At 35.2% G+C, this 18,241-nt stretch overlaps 2 protein-coding genes across 4 annotated transcripts in view; one reads left to right on the top strand and one right to left on the bottom strand.

The window, feature by feature from the left end:
• The window catches only part of LOC101899792 (neuroglian), a 207,676-nt gene that overhangs the window by 66,438 nt on the left and 122,997 nt on the right, over nucleotides 1-18,241 (top strand). For all 3 annotated transcript variants that reach the window (XM_059121916.1, XM_059121918.1, XM_059121917.1), the window contains exon 2: nucleotides 14,759-15,125. In XM_059121916.1, the coding sequence (XP_058977899.1) occupies nucleotides 15,053-15,125 (73 nt within the window). In that variant the 5' untranslated portion in view covers nucleotides 14,759-15,052. The remainder of the gene's footprint in view (nucleotides 1-14,758; nucleotides 15,126-18,241) is intronic.
• Nucleotides 6,602-11,769, bottom strand: LOC101890851 (protein PIP82). The gene is made up of 4 exons (XM_059121731.1): nucleotides 11,467-11,769; nucleotides 7,408-11,304; nucleotides 6,946-7,356; nucleotides 6,602-6,882 (listed from the first exon to the last, which is right to left on the bottom strand). The coding sequence occupies exons 1-4, from the start codon at nucleotides 11,513-11,515 to the stop codon at nucleotides 6,824-6,826; spliced, it is 4,416 nt and encodes a 1,471-aa protein (XP_058977714.1). The 5' UTR covers nucleotides 11,516-11,769; the 3' UTR covers nucleotides 6,602-6,823.

The following is an 18,241-nucleotide window of genomic DNA, read 5'->3' as shown; positions in this document are numbered from 1 at the left end:
CTATTTCCACTGTCCATAAAAAAATCGAAGTTATCCTTACAAGGGACAAGACAATTCCCGAAACTGGAACGAGATGACCCAATGATTCTGGATGTAATTCAAAGATCTCTATGAAATGTTAAAGCTATATCCTTAATATTGGGAAATATATCTCAAACTATAGGGGTCAAAACTACATACAAGGTGAGATGAAAAACCTGCAAGCAACTCCAGACTGCTGTCATTTCTAAGCCACTCGTCCGACAGCTGTCAAAATTATTCCAGTGACAGCTCATTTTATTGTGTACAAGCGTACAAACGCATTATGGTGAGAATTTTCCAGAAAAAGAGCTACTCGTGATGGAATTCAAGCGCGATAGTGTGATTTCTTTATATTTGGTTGGAAAACCAAAGCTACCGTTGGAGCACTCCAGCATTTAAATGTGAACAGATATTTTGTGTCTCGTACCATCGCTCGTTACCGTGATACTGGTAGCGTAGCCCGACTTCAAGGAAGTGTACGGAAGAAAAGGGCAACATCAGTAGAAATAGTTCGAAAAGTAAGGAAGCGACTTGATCGAAGCGAAATCCGCGTCGGAGTGGCCGAAAAATGGATCGTGAGCTAAATTATCGCAATATTCCATTCGGCAAATATTGAAAAATGAACTCGGGGTAAAGCCATCGAAATTCCAAAAAGTGCAAGAACTTACACCGCAACAGAAAGAAAATAGACTCAAAACAGCTAAAGATTTGCTTCGCTTGGCCGAAAGTGGTGAACTGCCGAATTTGGTTCTCTCTGATGAGAAAACAACATTCGTTGTCCAGCAGTTTGTAAACAAACAAAGTGATCGTGTTTACTTGCCAAAGAGGTCAGCTGAAAATGTACACCATCAGTTGGCCACCAGAACTCAAGCGCTGGCCATGGTGATGGTGTACAGTCGATGGTCGCTCTCTGCTCGTATTAATCGACCGTGGCATCAGAATAAATGCCGAATATTATCGCGAAAATATTCTGGAGGGTGTATTAAAGCCTTGGGCACGCAAACCTTTTTGCCGCGGATTTTGGACTCAGCACCATCGCACTCAGTACGCGCCACCCTAGAATGGTTACAAAATGAGGTTCCTCGCTCCATTTCCAGCGCACAATGACCACCAAAATCTCCGGATACCAATCCGTTGTACTATTGTGTCTGAAGTATTTTACAAAGCAAGGTTGTCCAAAGAAATACCAAAGTGTCGATCACCTCAAGCAAGCGCTTCGCCGGGAATGGGCCAAAATACCGCAGAGCAACATTCGGGCAGCATGTGACGGTTTCATTGGCCATTTGAAGGCCATAATTCATGCCAAAGGTGACAAATTCGAACAAATCTAAACTTATTCTAAAATTTGATATTTCCGACATTTTTTGCTTTCATTCAAAAAAAAAAAAATAAATTAAATTTAAAACAGAAAAATATAAAAATTAGGGCGTTTGGCTTTGTTGCAGTTTTTCCACAAAAATTTTACGTGTATAATATTGAGATCATTTATTAAAAATCAGATATAGATGGCGTTCGTTGCAATATGGGATGCATTTGCAGAGAAAAATGGATTCCCTGGTAGCAAAATAAAATTGACGCCCTACGCGGTTTTTAATGATTATTTTTTAATAAAAATATATTTTATTGTAAATTGCCGCAACATTCTTTCGATTAATTTTGATTCGGATTTTTTTTTTATTTTTTTATAATTTCATTTTTTTTTTTTTTTTTTTTTTTGAAAATCAATTTTTCACATTTTTTGTTATAACCTTTAAACATTCCCAAATATTTTCACCCAAAAAAATTATGATCTGGATGTGCAAGTAATTAAATTCCAATGTCATAATCTGACCATCAGCAGCCGCAGCAGCTAGAGGCGAAGTGATGAAACCACATTTCAATCAAATTTCGATTTCCATTTCATTTTCCTTAACAAAAACCACAAACTCCCATAACGAAATTTGGCAACGTTGCAATGAAGGCCAAATAAGCGAGAGAGCGAACGCATAGGATTTCATTAAGTGAAAAATTCCCATATAGTATAACCCAAAAGGACAAATTATGAAGGCTCGCAAAATTATAGAAGAAGAAGAAGAAGCAGTAGCAATGGAAATTCCATGTCAATTGACATGGATGTTTGAGCGTTTTAATAACGTCCTTTCAAACCAGCCAAGCATCAAGTCGCCGTCGCCGCCGTTGACTGTCTGTATTTGCAAATAAGGCAGGAGACAATAACAAAAAAAAGTGAAATGGTGGAATGGGTGGGTGGGTGGCATTGCATGGTTGAGCAAAACTTTGGGCGAAGGACACGGGAAAAAATAAAAGCGGATAATAATCATGAATAAAAGAATTAAAAAATATCCAAGAGAGAGAAAAACAAATGAACACAATCGCTTACTCTCGCTGTTTACGTCAGGGTATCCTGCCTGGTATTTCAACCCCTCAATGCTACCCTCCAAAGCAGTAATGTAGTATGTGTCATTGAAGTGATGACACGAGTCGTCATCTACAACAATATGTTGTTTTTGGGCTTGGATCATCATCATCAATGGCTTTTGTCATTTATTCCGCTTTTGTTCACATCCCAGAACAATACGAACAATTTCAATGTTAAATATTTATAATTTTCGTTTAGTTTGAAGTGGTGTTTAATAATTAATAGGGGTTTCGATGTGGTTCTGTCTACCCGTATTTATTTAGCCAATGAATCAAATTAATTAGCGTGTTTTTTATTTGAAAAAAAAAATTAAATGAGTGATGAAAGTGAACAGAGCGGGAGGGTGGGGTATTTAATATGCCAGATGACAAATGTGATTTGAATGGCGCCCAATGTGGGGTTTCCTGCCTTTGAAATTCATAGATCTCTTGGGACATTCTTACAAGCATTGCCAGAGACTCCGAATAAATTATGATTTCAATGGCGCCCAACGTAAAACTCAAAAATATTTCAGGAGAAATTTCCAAAGGCATTGTGTGAGATCCAGAAAAAAAAATCAGTGTAAATTATTTTAATTTATTTTATTTTAATTTTAACTCGAGTTTTATGATAGTGGTACACAATAACCCCAATACCCGCACTTATTCAGCCAATAAAACAAAAAATAATAAAATAAGTAATGAAAGAGAGAAAAAGAGAGAGAGAGAGAGAGAGAGAGGGAGAGATAGAGAGAGGGAGAGATAGAGAGAGAGAACTGGCGACACATGTGATTCCAATGGCGCCCAAGTTGCACATTTTACTTTAGAAATCAAATATTCAATTTAAATAAATTTTGACTTCAATGGCGCCCAATGTAAAGCATCTGATTTTATCTCAAAAAATATTATTTTTAAATTAAAACAAATTAAAAAGTATCAGTCGGTTTTGCCGACTAATATACAGGATGAGATTTTCCACGCTTTGGTATAGCGGTACTTCCCGATATTCGGTATTTCGATGATTTTAACGACAATATTTATCGGAATTCTTTCAAATTTGGTATTTGATGTTCGTAATGGATGCTACAGCCTATGACAGGAGATTGTCTGTGCAAGTCCACGTCTTCGTATAGCCCCCATATAACGCTACCTCCCGATATTCAGTATTTTGATGATTTTAGCGACATTATTCACCGATTTTTTTTAAATTTCGCATTTCAATATTGTAATGGCTTATGGCGAAAGTTACCTATCCAGGGGCTGGATTCTTGTTCTATGAAAATATGAAATGAAAAATATTTCCATGATAATATTTTTCGTTTGACATTTCTTTCCTCTATAAAAGTTTTCATTTCACATTTTCATAGAACAAGAATTGAGGCCCAGGTCCATGTCGTCGCGTATAGACCCTAATATAACAGCTACATTCGGTATTTTTAAGATTTTAACAGAATTTTTAACGGATTTTATTGTTTTTGAGAATTGCCAAATTCGTTCCAATTGGTGGAGGATATTCACAGTTCGGCCCGGCCAAAATTACAGCATTTTTTACTTGTTTTTTTTTTTTTTAATTTTATTGAATGCATGCGAAAAAAATGTCGGAAATAGCATCAAATTTTAGAATAAGTTTAGATTTGTTCGAATTTGGTCACCTTTGGCACGAATTATGGCCTTCAAACGGCCAATGAAACCGTCACACGCTGCCCGAATGTTGCTCTGCGGTATTTTGGCCCATTCCCGGCGAAGCGCATGCTTGAGGTGATCGACACTTTGGTATTTTTTAATGCCAACCTTGCTTTCCATAACACTCCAGACACAATAGTCCAACGGATTGGTATTCGGAGGAGAACCAAATTTTTTACCATTCTTGGGTGGCGTGTGCCTCTGAGTGCGATGGTGCTGAGTCCTGTTGGAATGTCCAAGGTCTGCGGCCAAAATGTTTGCGTGCCCAAGGCTTTACTACACCCTCCAGAATATTTTCGCGATAATATTCGGCACTTATTCTGATGTCACGGTCGATTAATACGAGCGAAGAGCGACCACCGGCTGTTATAAAGGCCCAAACTATCACCATGGCCGGCGCTTGAGTTCTGGTGGCCAACCGAAGGTGCACATTTTCAATTGACCTCTTTGGCAAGTGAACACGATCATTTTGTTTGTTTACAAACTGCTGGACAACGACAACGAATGTTTTCTCATCGGAGCGGAAAAAACCAAATTCGACAGTTCACCACTTTCGGTCAAGCGAAACAACTCTTTAGCTCATTTGAGTCTATTTTCTTTCTGTTACGGTGTAAGTTCCTGCACTTTTTGGAATTTCAATGGCTTTACCACGAGCTTATTTTTCAATATTTGCCGAATGGAATATTGTGATATGTGCAGAACAGCATATTAAAGGGTTATGGGAAATTTGAACTTTAAGCCCACGAAAAGTTGTTAAATAAATAAAGTTCTTAGAATCTGAAAATGGTTATCAGGGTCGCTGTTCATGCGTTGCCTGGAAAATATGAAGGTGGTTTCGGAAATGTGTACTATAATCGATCGAAGATTGCTAAGTGGTACTATATTGGTTATTGGGTGAAGGAATAGATCTAATATATGATCGTGAAGAAATATTGAAGTCTCTGTTGGTATCTGGGATTGGTATTGGGTGAAGAAATAGGGATGTAATCCTCAAATTTGACATTGACGTTAATGAAAAGGTCTAAAATATGAAGCAATAAAAAATTGCTTTAATGTGTGATGCATACTTTTTGGCGTTTTATTTTGTAATGGACAAAACACTTAATCATCTTAAAGCAGATAATGTTAGATGAGTTTTTTCCAGGATTCCATTTTTTGTCCTCTGATGTGTGAAGCATATGTGCTTTTGTTGAGAAAATCCTTTACAGCTATTTCAAAAACTTTTGGGCGCTTGATTTTCAAATATCTGGAGATGGAATATATTTTAAATTAAGAAAAACACCTGGTCATGTCCGAAATGATCGAAAAATTCAATAAACTAGTTGTCAACTTTTTTGAGGAAAACTTTGACAATGTGTGGTGCATAATTTTAGGAGCTTGATTTTCATATATGTTGAGAACGAATATATTATTATTTTCGATTAGTTCTTAGTTCAATTCCTCCAATTATTATAAAAAAAATATTTTTTTTTAAATTAAGAAAAAACACCGTGGCTTTTTTTAATAATATAATTTAAAATGTTGTCAAAGTGTGATGCATATTTTAGGTGCCTGATTTTCGAATATCTTGCGATTGAATATATTTTAAATTTTGATTTAATACAATTATTATAAAAAAATATATATATATTTTTTATTAAGAAACACCCTGCCTCTGATTGAAAAATGCAAGCATCTGATTTACAATTTTGTCGATGTGTGATGCATACATTTAGGCGCAAGATTTTCAAATATCTTGAGATCGAATATATTTTTATTTCCAATTAGTTCTTGGTTCAATTCATCCAATTACTATATATTTTTTTTAAATTAAGAAAAAACACCCTGCCTTTGATCGAAAATTTTTAATAATCTAATTTAAAATTTTGTCAAAGTGTGATGCATATTTTAGGTGCCTGATTTTCTAATATCTTGCGATGGAATATATTTTAAATTTTTATTTCATCCAATTATTATAAAAAAATATATTTTTTTTATTAAGAAACACCCTGCCTCTGATCGAAAAATTCAAGCATCTGATTTACAATTTTGTCAATGTGTGATGCATACTTTTAGGAGCCTGATTTTCATATATCTTGAGATCCAATATATTTTTATTTCCAATTAGTTCTTGGTTTAATTCATCCAATTTTTATAAAAAATATATTTTTTTTAATTAAGAAAAAACACCGTGCCTTTGATCGAAAATTTTTAATAACCTAATTTAAAATTTTGTCAAAGTGTGATGCATATTTTAGGTGCCTGAATTTCTAATATCTTACGATGGAATATATTTTAAATTTTCATTTCATCCAATTATTATAAAAAAATATATATTTTTTATTAAGAAACACCCTGCCTCTGATCGAAAAATTCAAGCATCTGATTTACAATTTTGTCGATGTATGAGGCATACTTTTAGGAGCAAAATTTTGAAATATCTTGATATCGAATATATTTTTATTATTTTCGAATAGTTTTCGGTTTAATTCTTTCAATTATTATACAAAAAAAAAAAATTGAATTTTTAAAATGTTTTAATTAGACTAGTTTCTTTATTGCAACATTTCGAAGTTCATTTTCGAAAAATAATCGATAATCGATTTTCTTAAAACTTAGAAAAAAAATTATTTAAAATTAACAAATAACAACAATTAAAATTGTTTACAATAAATAATTATTAAAATATAACGTTTGCTTCCTGCATTGGTTTGTTCTCGACAGCTGTGCCTCTCGATTTTTTTGTCTATAATTCTACCACATAGCGATTGCTACCCGTTGAACTGATGGAGTAGTAGCTATTTTCTGGAAATTAAAAAAATAAATTTTCAATATTACAAATATTCAAAATTTTGAAATCGAACTTACCCTCATCACTGTCAAACGAATAGAAGTGCTCATCGTCCCGCGCCATACTGCGTCGCTGGGAGCGATATTGCTGCTGAGTCGTGCTGAGAAATTCCGTTTCTTTGCGATTCGAGGTGGGTGTTACTTCCGTCGAGGATCCCATTAGACTCGATGGATAGGCCATTGGTGAGCCATATTCCGAATTCGGTTGACTACAGTTCGAATTGGTGTCGTATTGACTGAGAGTTGAGTTGTTTCGTTTCGTAGTTAAACTTTTCACTGGTGATGCCTGCGAAGAGGTAGTGATGATAATCGGTAAGGGGGGTAAGGGTGGGGGTCCACGTTGTATTACTATCTCGGGATTATTGTTGTTGTTGTTCGTAGAGGGGTGCTTGGTTTCCGTAATGTGTAAATCTTGTAATTTTTCCAAATCTCTCAGATTATTGTTGTTGTTGTTTGATGAATTTTCTTCATTTCGTTTACCAGCTGTTGGTGGTTCTGGAGCCCTTCTTTGCATTCTTGAAGAAGAAGACTCCTCCTTTTTGTTGTTCACTTTCATTTCCTGCTCCGAATCAGGGGTCTCAATGGAAAATGATTTTTGCAATTTCGGTTTATTTGTGGGTGTCCGATCTAGAGACATATTACGGCTCCTGGGTTTCTCCACTTCACTTTCCGTTTCTTCTTCCTCTGCCTCCTCATCATCAGAGTAATCCTGTGAGGATTCCTGCGAAGAATATACTCTCCTGGCTATGATTCTTGGCCTCCGTTGTGGCTCAAATTTCGAAATTAATTTGTTAACCTTTCCCACATCCTCCGGATTGACCTGTTCACTGTAGGCCAAACGTAGAGAGGCCGTCTTGACCAGTGGTCTACTGATCCGGTTCATGGAGGGGGTTCTTTCGGGTATTTTGGGTGGTGCTGCCACCTGGGGCCTGTTGGGTGGCAGGGGTGGTTTTGTTTGAGGTAAGGGTGGTGGTGGTGATGTTACTCCTTCTTCGTCTTCCTCCTCCTCCTCTGATTTTCCTGTCTCCGGCAAGGGTGGTGGTGGTTGCCTGGGTATATTGCAGCTCAGGCGTATGGAGGGCTGTCTCTGTGGCACTGGTGGAGGTGGTGTTGTGGGCTCTTGGGGCGGTGGCGAGGGTTTGTGTGAGGGGGGCCTATCCTCATCGCTCTCTTCCTCCTCAGGATCGTCGTCGTCGTTATCATCATCCTCCTCACTGCTATCCTCATTGTCCTCCACAGCCCCACTATCCGTCTGAGGGGCATTTCTTTCCATATTCCCATTGAGGCTTTCACGGCTATTGCCATATAATTTGTTGCCGAATTTGGATTTTTCCAGGTCTTCTTCTTTCTTTTTCACAGCTTCTTCCTCCTTTTCGGTTTTTGGAACCTCTGGCTGCCTTAGGATTTTGGTTATTCTGGAGGAGTTGTCATCATCTGGTTGATCCATTTCTTCACCGCTCTCATCGGGTTCATTTTGATTCTTAGACCCCCCTTCTTGCTTTCCCTCATCCCATTCCCTATCCTCTTCCTCCTTGCTAATCTTGACCACCGGGGTATTCTTCAGCTCATCATCAAAGTCCTCAAATATGTGCAACGCCATACCACCGCCCTGCTGCTTGTGTTTCTCAAAGATATCAATGCTCTTGGTCTTGTAGAGCTTCTCATCCATTTTGGGTCCATTATGGATTTTCCAAGGCTCCTCCGACTCATAGACCCTATCCAAACCAATAACATTGGAGGTATCACGCGGTACATCTTTCATCCAGGAATCTTCGGAGCTCGAATCGATGGACTGCTTCCTTGAGTGATGGCTGCGTGATCCCGAAGACAGCATCGAATCTTTGGAGGCTCGACGTTCTCCGCGACGGGGCAGGGGAGTCTGGAATTCAGCCAAATTGGCCCTGGTTTCGGGGGTAGAGGGCTTTGGAGAATCCATGGGTGAAGAGGCCTTGGGAGAATCCTCATAGTCTGGAGGCAATTCCTCAATGTAGGCCGGTGATCGCGTGGGGGATCGGGAAATGGGACATTTCACCGCAATAATCAGAGTGGACTCAAAACCTTCGGTATTATCCTGATGTATCAAGACCCTGGGTAGGACATCATCATCTTCATCCAAATCATCTCCGGAATCTGTGAGAATTGGCTTGGCCGTCCATGCTGCCCGCGACAGCGGTACCATGACATTTTGCTGATATGGTTCCAGGGTGATTTTGGTGGATTTTTCATCCTCCCCTCCTCCGGCTGCCCCTGCCTCATCGTCTTCCTCCTCATCATCGGAGCTGTAGTAATGCCTGGTCGTGGCCTTTTCCTTGTTATCCTTTGATTTCTTTTTACGGGCCATTCTCATTTTGCCATCGTTGTTCTCCTCCTCCTCACTATCCTCCAAATCAGAGACTCCGCTTTCATTGAATTTCATGGCGGCGGCGCCTGCTTTGTCCTTCTTTTTGTCCGTGTCCTTATCCTTGTCTTTGTCCTTCTCCTGTTTCTTGCGGAACAATTTCTTGGATTCCTTCAGCTTCTCCATGGTCAGTTGAGGCATATGCTGGGCAGCAGCCATGCCCTTTTCCAGCTGCAATTTGGCCCGAGATTTAAAGCTTTCCCTATAGCTATGACCCCCCTCCTCATCATCGTCGGGGTCATCGGTGCTGGCTTGTTTACGATTGCGTATGTGTTGCAATCTGCGAATGAGGGTGCCAACAGGCTTTTCCTTTTTCTGCGGCGAATTGGTGGCCATCTCATCATCGGTATTTTCCGAGGGTTTCCTTTTGAAGCTTTTCTTCCAATCCTGCAGTTTGTGGGTTAGCTTTTGTAGCGGGGAACCCGGTGTCTTGGTGCCCTCTCCCCCTCCCCCTCCATCCTCATTATCCGTTTGCTTGTCCACATTATCCACGGAACGGAAACGTTTGAGGCGCTCGGCAAATTGCTGGGTTTTGGAGGGTTTTGATTTTCCCGATTCCGCATCAGCCTCGCCCTCTGACTCTGCACCCCGGGATGAGCTCATGTTGGGTAGTTTAATGGACTTTTGTAAACGTTTGAAATTCTGCTTGATTAAACCTCCTCCCTCGGCCTTGGGGGACTTCGATTTCTCCTCCGATTCCTGGGGGCTAAGGGGAGCTCGCCGCGTTTTCAGGGGCGAATTACTGGCCAGCGAACCCTCCTGGGAGACACTTTTAAAGGTTCCCAATCTCTTTTTAATGCTGCGTGACTTTTGCAGTTTTTCCTTTTTCCGGAGGCGTTCCGCCTCCTCTTCCTCCCTTTGTTTGTTGATTTTATTGTACAGGGCACTCTCTATGGGATGTAGGGGCATGGGGGGTTTATCCACCTCCACTTCATCCAATTCAATGTCATTGTCATCCCCCTCCTCCTCCTCTTCTTCCTCCTCAGATTTTTGATTTTTGGGAGGAGATTTAATGCCATCATCCTCATCCAATGACATACGCAGAGGATCCTTGCGTACCCTCGAAAATCGGGTGGCTGCAATACCAGGTCTCCTTGGAGGTGGGGTCAATTCCATGCCACTTTCATCTCCACTCTGCTCGCTAAGGGTTTTCTTGGGATTCGAGGTTGGTAACCTTGCCAAATGCGGCTGCTGCTGCCGTTGCGGAGAATCTCTGGGGGTACTGACCCCAAAGGACTCATCCGATTTACGCCTTGAGGTGCGGAAATTAAAATCATAATTCTCCTCCAATTCCCGGGCCTCACGTTCCTCTTCACTTTCCTCCTGGCGGCGTTCTTCCTCAAAACGTCGCACATATTCGGTGACCTGTATGGTGTCCTGACGCACCACCGTCTTCTTGGCAAAGACATGTTTCAAACGAAATTCCGAGGCATCTTTGTAGCCCTTTTGACACTTCTCCTTAAAGGACATTTTGACATTTTGCTCCGAGGCGGTACGGCGAGTGGGGGAGAGGCCGGTTGTTTTTCTTGGCGGACTCATGGGTCGGGTGGAATAGCTGCGCTGTGTTGCCGGCATATGTTCCGGTGAGGGACAATAGTCATCAATGCCACCTGCACTGCGATAGAAATTCTCCTCATCCTGATCCTCGAAGGCATGGTGTTTTTTCATTGTGGCCCCACGGCCCAAACTGCGACCCTTGCCACCACCACTTCGATCCACCAAAGAAGATATGGTGGAAATTCTTTCCGGGGTGTGATTTACAAAATCCGAGGGTGTGGGCGGTATCGGTATACTAAATGGAGGGCCCAGGGGATTTTGTTGTTGCTTGGCAATATCATCAATGCTGGAGGAGCGTCGTTTCGACGACGAACGGCTGACATCTTCACGGGACATGCGAAAAATTTTGCGTGACTTTAATTTTGACATTGACTTTGGTAATTTAATCTGGGTCATCACCTCGGGTAAGGGTGGAAATTTAGCTGAAATCACAAAATCGCAGGAAAAAACAAAGGTTAAATCAAAACGAAAGCAAAAAATAACAACAACATTTCAAAGGCTTCCACTGCACGCCAAAGGCTTTTAAATTAATTAAAAAATTATATTTTTTTTTTCAAAATTTTGAAACTGCCCCGAATTTTTACCTCGTATTGCATCCACATCGATTTTGGAACACAGATTACGAAAATCCATTTTCACAGCAAAAAAGTTACTAACTTCACTTTCAAGATTTTCAAAATTTCCAGCAATTTTTATCGATTTTTATTTATTTTTTTATTTTATTTATTTATATATTTTTCTGGAACACCTCTCTCTCTCACTCGCTCTCTTTTACACCGCCTGTATTTGTATAATCTTCCGCATAATCATTAAAATATTCAAAATTATAATTAATGCCAAAATTATAGCGATTGAATTGTTACCACCACCATAACCACTACCGTTCGGCAACGTATCTGAGAACATTTTAAGCGAATCTCTAAGCCTTTTTGACTTCGATTCGCATTGACGGGTTGGGTTGTTTTTTTGTTCTCGCTGCCTTCTTGCCATACATCATGTATGGGGCGGCTAATTGAATTAGCATGTTTTTCTTTTGATTTTTCTCTATTTCTTTTTTCTTTTTCTCGATTTTGTTTTCATTTTCATTCGACAAATTGCGAAAAAAAAGAAAACGTTTTTTTTCTCTTTTATTTTCGCATAAACATGTGATATGCTTTGAGAGAGGATGGGGCGAGGGAGGGTAAGGGCTTTGGGTAAAAGATTTGATTTCATTACTAAACCCCGTTGGGGGAAAACACGAAACATGGACGTGGAAATTAAAATCGGGCCCCCCGAAAAAGTCACTTGAATTTGTTTAATTAGAGCGGGTAACCTTCTCTCGGCTTCGAGTAGTAGCTAAGACCGCTCGAAATCAAACAGACACTACTCTTGTCGAGCACTTTTTTTTGTTTCTCAACATTTGGCTGTTCGAGTCACACAAATGAAAAAATGGGTCCTAATTTTCGGGCGAAGAATTTGAAATCACATTTCCGAAAAACTCGTTCGAATTTGTTCAAAGAGTGAAACTCGCTCGAATTCGAGTGAATTTCTGCGCTCCTGAGAGTAGAAAAAATCGCTTAACTTAATGTATTGATATCGCTCGAATAAGAGCGAGAACCATTTAATGTGCACTTCGAGTGACAGCTAAGTTCGAAATCAAGCAGATGCTACTCTTGCCGTGCTCTTTTTTAGTTTTGGTTTTTTTCTGTACAAGATCACCTCCCGACCACTTCCCACCTCTTCCTTATTAAATTTGCTTTCGAACATTTGACTCTTCGAGTCACATAAAAAAAAAAAAAAAAAAAAAAAAAAAACGAGTCCTAGTTCTCGAGCAGAGGAATGATGCCCCCCGGAAAACTCGCTCGAATTTGTTCAATGAGTTAAACGCACTCGAATTCGAGCAAGTGCGCTCCTGGGAGCAGAAAAAATTGCAAACTCAATTTATTGATATCGCTCGCAAAATACGCTCGAAATCAATCACTACACTTGTCGTGCTCTTTTTAGTTTTGTTTTTTTTTTATTTTTCTGTACAAGATCACCTCCAGACCACTTCCCACCTCTTCCTTTTTAAATTTGCTTTCCAACATTTGTCTCTTCGAGTCAAATAAATAAAAAAACGTGTCGTAGTTCTCGGAAATAGAAATTGGAATCAGGCAAAAAAAAAAACACTCACTCGAATTCGCTCAATGAGTGAAACTCAATCGAATTTGAGCAAGTATGCTCCTGTGAGCAGAAAAATAATCGTAAACTCAATTTATTTATATCGCTCGAATAAGAGCGAGCAACCCTTCACTTTTTATTGAGTGATAGCTAAGATCACTCGAAATCAAGTACATACTACTCTTGTCGTGCTCTGTTTAGTTTTGGTTTTTTTATTTTTCTGTACAAGATCACCTCTCGACCACTTCCCACCTCTTCCTTATTAAATTTGGTTTTAAACATTTGACTCTTCGAGTCACATAAATAAAAAATGTGTCCTAGTTCTCGGGCATAGCAATTGGAATCAGGTCCACCGAAAAACTCGCTCGAATTTGTTCAATGAGTTAAACTCACTCGAATTCGAGGGAGTGCTCTTCTGGAAGCTCGAATAAGAGCGAGCAAACTTTTCTTCGAGTGGTAGCTCTATTTTAGTTTAGGTTTTTTATTTTTCTGTACCAGATCACCTCTTAACCTCTTCCCACCCCTTCCTTATTTATTTTAGTTCTTAAGATTTGGTTCTTCGAGTCACATAAATAAAAAATGTGGCCTAGTTTTCGGGCGAATTCGAGGGATATTCTTGAGCGGGTGTACTCAAAGAGTAGGAGCGGGTGGGAGTGCTCAAAGTATAGGAATTGCCCACAAAGCTTACTGCCCACTTTTTTATAAGAAAACGCTCATGAGTTTAAAGAATAAGCGCGAGACCAAAAATGCTCGAAATTGAGAGCAATTACTCTCCGAGTAAAATCGAGTGGAAAAACGCCCAGACGAAACAGCTTAAGCTATACTCTTGAAATTTTGCACGAAAGCCTGTCTTAATGCTTAGGCATGTGATAAGGTTGGATTTTTGGAAAATCGTACTAAAAGGGTACGAAAAGTACTGAAATGTAGTAAAAATTGAATACTTTTGTATTGGATATACGAAATGAGCTAGAATTCTGAAATTTGGAATGAGAGTAACTGATGGATTGGAGGATAGATAAATCAAAGTGTTTTTGGAAATTCGAACTTTAAGGTTACGAAAAGATTTAAAATGGTACTAAATCTTAAAAATGGTACAGTTTTTGTATAATATGAACGGAAAGAGTTAAAAATTTTAAAATGTGGTGTGAGAACCAAGGTAGCAAAGTCAGTGTGGTGGTTTTGGAAATCTGTACTAAATGGTACTAACTTTGGAACAGTCTGGTTTCAGGGTGAACGGATGAAGTGGTAGCTTTGTAGTAAAGAGGTGGTTTTGGAAATGTGTACTATAAATTAAAAAAATGTAAAAATTATGGCGTTTATCTTTGTTGCAGTTTTTTTTATCCCACCCTGTATTCATTTATTCCTCCTCTGTGGAGACGCCTCTGCCCAACATGAGAGTGTTCTTATTATTTGTCCAATAAAAGACAGTTCTATGCTGCGGTTACTTTGTTAAAAAATAAACGTTTAGAAAAAATGACATGGATGGGGGGTCAAAAGGGCAAAACATTTAAGCTAATGCAAACCTGTTAACCCCTTTCGAGAGGGAGAATATGAAAATTACACTACAACCATAGAAAATATATTGAAAACCCAATCTTAGAAAATTTTTAATTATCACATTTTTTTAATATTCAAATCTTTACTCACATTTCTCTCTTTTCTCTCTCTTGTTTCTTTGCAGATAAATGTGCCAGCTGAACGTGTGTTTTTTATTCTCTTGTTTTCTTTTTTTTACAGTTTTTGGATTTAATTTTAAAAAATAAACAGTGAAAATAGTTTGAAGAATAAAAAAATATTGAAAAAAAAAAAAAAAAAACAAATCAAAACGACGCTCCAATAGTCATCGAGAAGAAATCACAACAGACCCTTAACGCCCAGCTAAGGGTTTTGTCTACAGACAATTGAGAAAGGAGTACGGGGCCTTTATTTCGAGGCAACGTCGTTCCCTTCCCAATTCAAAACGAATCCATCCAATTTTCAAATCATCGATAGACTTCAGAGCAGCAACCAGCGACCAATTCACAAACAAAAATGAGACGGCAGTCGTCTAGTACGCTGGCCGTCGTTTTGATGGTAGCCGTTTTAGGTTTTACCACAGCATCGGGTAAGTCAAAAAAAAAAAAATTAATTATAAGAAATTAAAATAAAAATAAAAAATTGATAAATAAAAATTTAATAAATAAAAATAAAATATTAATAAATAAAAATTAAAAAATAAAAATAAAATAAAAAATTAATAAATAAAAATAAAATACAAATTAGTAAATAAAAATAAAATAAAAAATTAAAAAATTAAAAATAAAATATAAAAATAAAATAAAAAATTAAAAAAGAAAAATTGATAAATAAAAATAAAATAAAAAATTAAAAAATAAAAAATTGATAAATAAAAAATTAATAAATAAAAATAAAATAAAAAATTAATAGATTAAAATAAAATATTAATAAATAAAAATTAAAAAATAAAAATAAAATAAAAAATTAATAAATAAAAATAAAATAAAAATTAGTAAATAAAAATAAAAAAATTAAAAAATAAAAACAAAATAAAAATTAATAAATAAAAATAAAATAAAAAATTATTAAATAAAAATAAAATAAAAAATTAAAAAATAAAAATAAAATAAAATATTAATAAATTAAAATAAAATATTAATAAATAAAAATTAAAAAATAAAAATAAAATAAAAAATTAATAAATAAAAATAAAATAAAAAATTAGCAAATAAAAATTAAAAAATTAATAAATAAAAATAAAATATTAATAAATAAAAATTAAAAAATAAAAATAAAATAAAAAATTAAAAAATAAAATAAAAGATTAATAAATTAAAATAAAATATTAATAAATAAACATTAAAAAATAAAAATAAAATAAAAAATTAATAAATAAAAATAAAATAAAATAAAAAATTAATAAATAAAAATAAAATATTTATAAATAATTAAAAAATAAAATAAAAAATTAAAAAATAGAAATAAAATAAAAAATTAAGAAATAAAAATAAAATAAAAAATTAAAAAATATAAATAAAATAAAAAATTAATAAATAAAAATTAATAAATAAAAATAAAATAAAAAATTATTAATTAAAAATAAAATAAAAAATTAATAAATAAAAATAAAATAAAAAATTAATAAATAAAATAAAATAAAAAATTAAAAAATAAAACTAAAATAAAAAATTAATAAATTAAAATAAAATAAAAAATTTATAAATAAAAATTAAATATTAATAAAAAAAAATAAAATAAAATAAAAATTAATAAATAAAATAAAGTAAAAAATTAGTAAATAAAAATAAATTTAAAAATTAAAAAATAAAATAAAAAATTAATAAATGAAAATAAAATAAAAAATTAATAAATGAAAATAAAATAAAAAATTAATAAATAAAAATCAAATATTAATAAATAAAAATTTAAAATTAAAAATAAAATAAAAAATGAATAAATAAAAATAAAATAAAAAATTAATAAATAGATATAAAATAAAAGATTAGTAAATAAAATAAAATAAACAATTAAAAAATAAAACTAAAATAAAAAATTAATAAATTTATAAATAAAAATTAAATATTAATAAATAAAAATTAAATAATAAAAATTAAATAAAAAAAATAATAAATAAAAATAAAATAAAAATTAAAAAAAATAAAATAAAAAATTAATAATTAAAAATTGATAAATAAAAATAAAATAAAAAATTAATAAAATTAAAATAGTATATATATACTTCTTTATAACAATTTTTAAAAAAGAATATTGAAATTCTGTACAGTTTTGAAGACCTTAAGTATTTTTTTTAATTTTTGTCTAAAATTCAAGATTATTTTAGCTGTAAAGGCTAAATTTTTTTCATCTGCATAGAAATTCAAGCCTTTAAATTTCACCAACATTTCTGTTATCCTTTCTGCCGCAGTTTTATTATGTCTGTCACGTCTTTTTTTATTCTCCACTGCCGCAATATTCTCAGACATTCCGAAAAAAAAACAACCAACCAGGCTTTAAATAAAAAATCTTGTAATCACCCTATCCTCCACCCCATGGCCCTAAACCAAAAATAAAAGGATAACAATTCTATTTTGTACTTTTTGACTAACAAAACGTTTTTTCCCATGTTTTTTTTTCGTTCCTGTCCACCGTCAACGGGCTCCTCATTTTTAGATTGCATACAAAACAATATCCTTTCGGCTATTTTCGCTTGGCTGATAATGAAATGTTTCCTAAAATGAAATCAGGGAAAAAAGCAACAACCGAAAATAAAGTGAATGAACTTTTTTGTAGTTTCTTTTTTGTATTTTTTCCTAGTTTTTGCAAAACATGGTATTTGTTGAAAAGGAAATTGAAATTCTGTTGATACTTTTTTGGTGCAGGGTTTTGGTATTTCAAGGCAGATTATCAATGATATGTGGATAAAATTTCGACAATCTAGGTATTTGGTTTCCCCCTTTTTTATATAAATATCAAAAAAAAGTTATAAAATAATTTCAGGAAAAATCTAGCAGATTATGAAAGTAGATGGAAAAATTGAAATATAAAAAATAAAAAAATAATAATATAAAAAAGAAGATAATAGAATTTAACTTCGCAAATTAATAAAAATCTAGGCGGCAAGTTCCCCCTTCTTCCACACTTTTGAACATTGTCGGATTAAGTTTCCATGGAATCCATCGGTTTTAGGTATATAGTGTCTTTGGCAATATTGCAGATAAACCAACGAAGATTATTTTTGTTCGATATGTTAACCCTCAAGCGAGTCAAAAAAAGGGGTATTTTTGGTCCTTTTTTGAAAATATGGTTAAAAACTCCCTTTAAACGGGATCGTAACAAGTTAAAATATTCCACAAAGTTATTTGCCATGAAATTCTACTATAGGTTCTAGAAGACGTCAAAGCTATAAAGCTTAAATAAACGCCAGGAATTCACATACAGGGTGAGATGAAAAAAAAAACTGCAACCAACTTCAGACTGCTGTCATTTCTAAGCCACTCGTCCGACAGATGTTAAAATTATTCCAGTGACAGCTCATTATATTGGTTACAGGCATACAAATGCATTTTGATGAGAATTGTCCAGCAAAAAAAGTTATTCGTGATGGAATTCAGCCGTGATAGTGTGATTTCTTTATATTTGGCTGGAAAACCACAAGTGGCTATCGTTAGAGCACTCCAGCATTTAAATGTGAATAAATCTCTTGTGTCTCGTACCATCGCTCGT

This window comes from Musca domestica, unplaced genomic scaffold (assembly GCF_030504385.1).
Source record: "Musca domestica strain aabys unplaced genomic scaffold, Musca_domestica.polishedcontigs.V.1.1 2, whole genome shotgun sequence".
NCBI lineage: Eukaryota > Metazoa > Arthropoda > Insecta > Diptera > Muscidae > Musca > Musca domestica.
The sequence above is the reverse complement of the archived record's forward strand: the minus strand, read 5'-3'. Positions and strand labels throughout refer to the sequence as shown.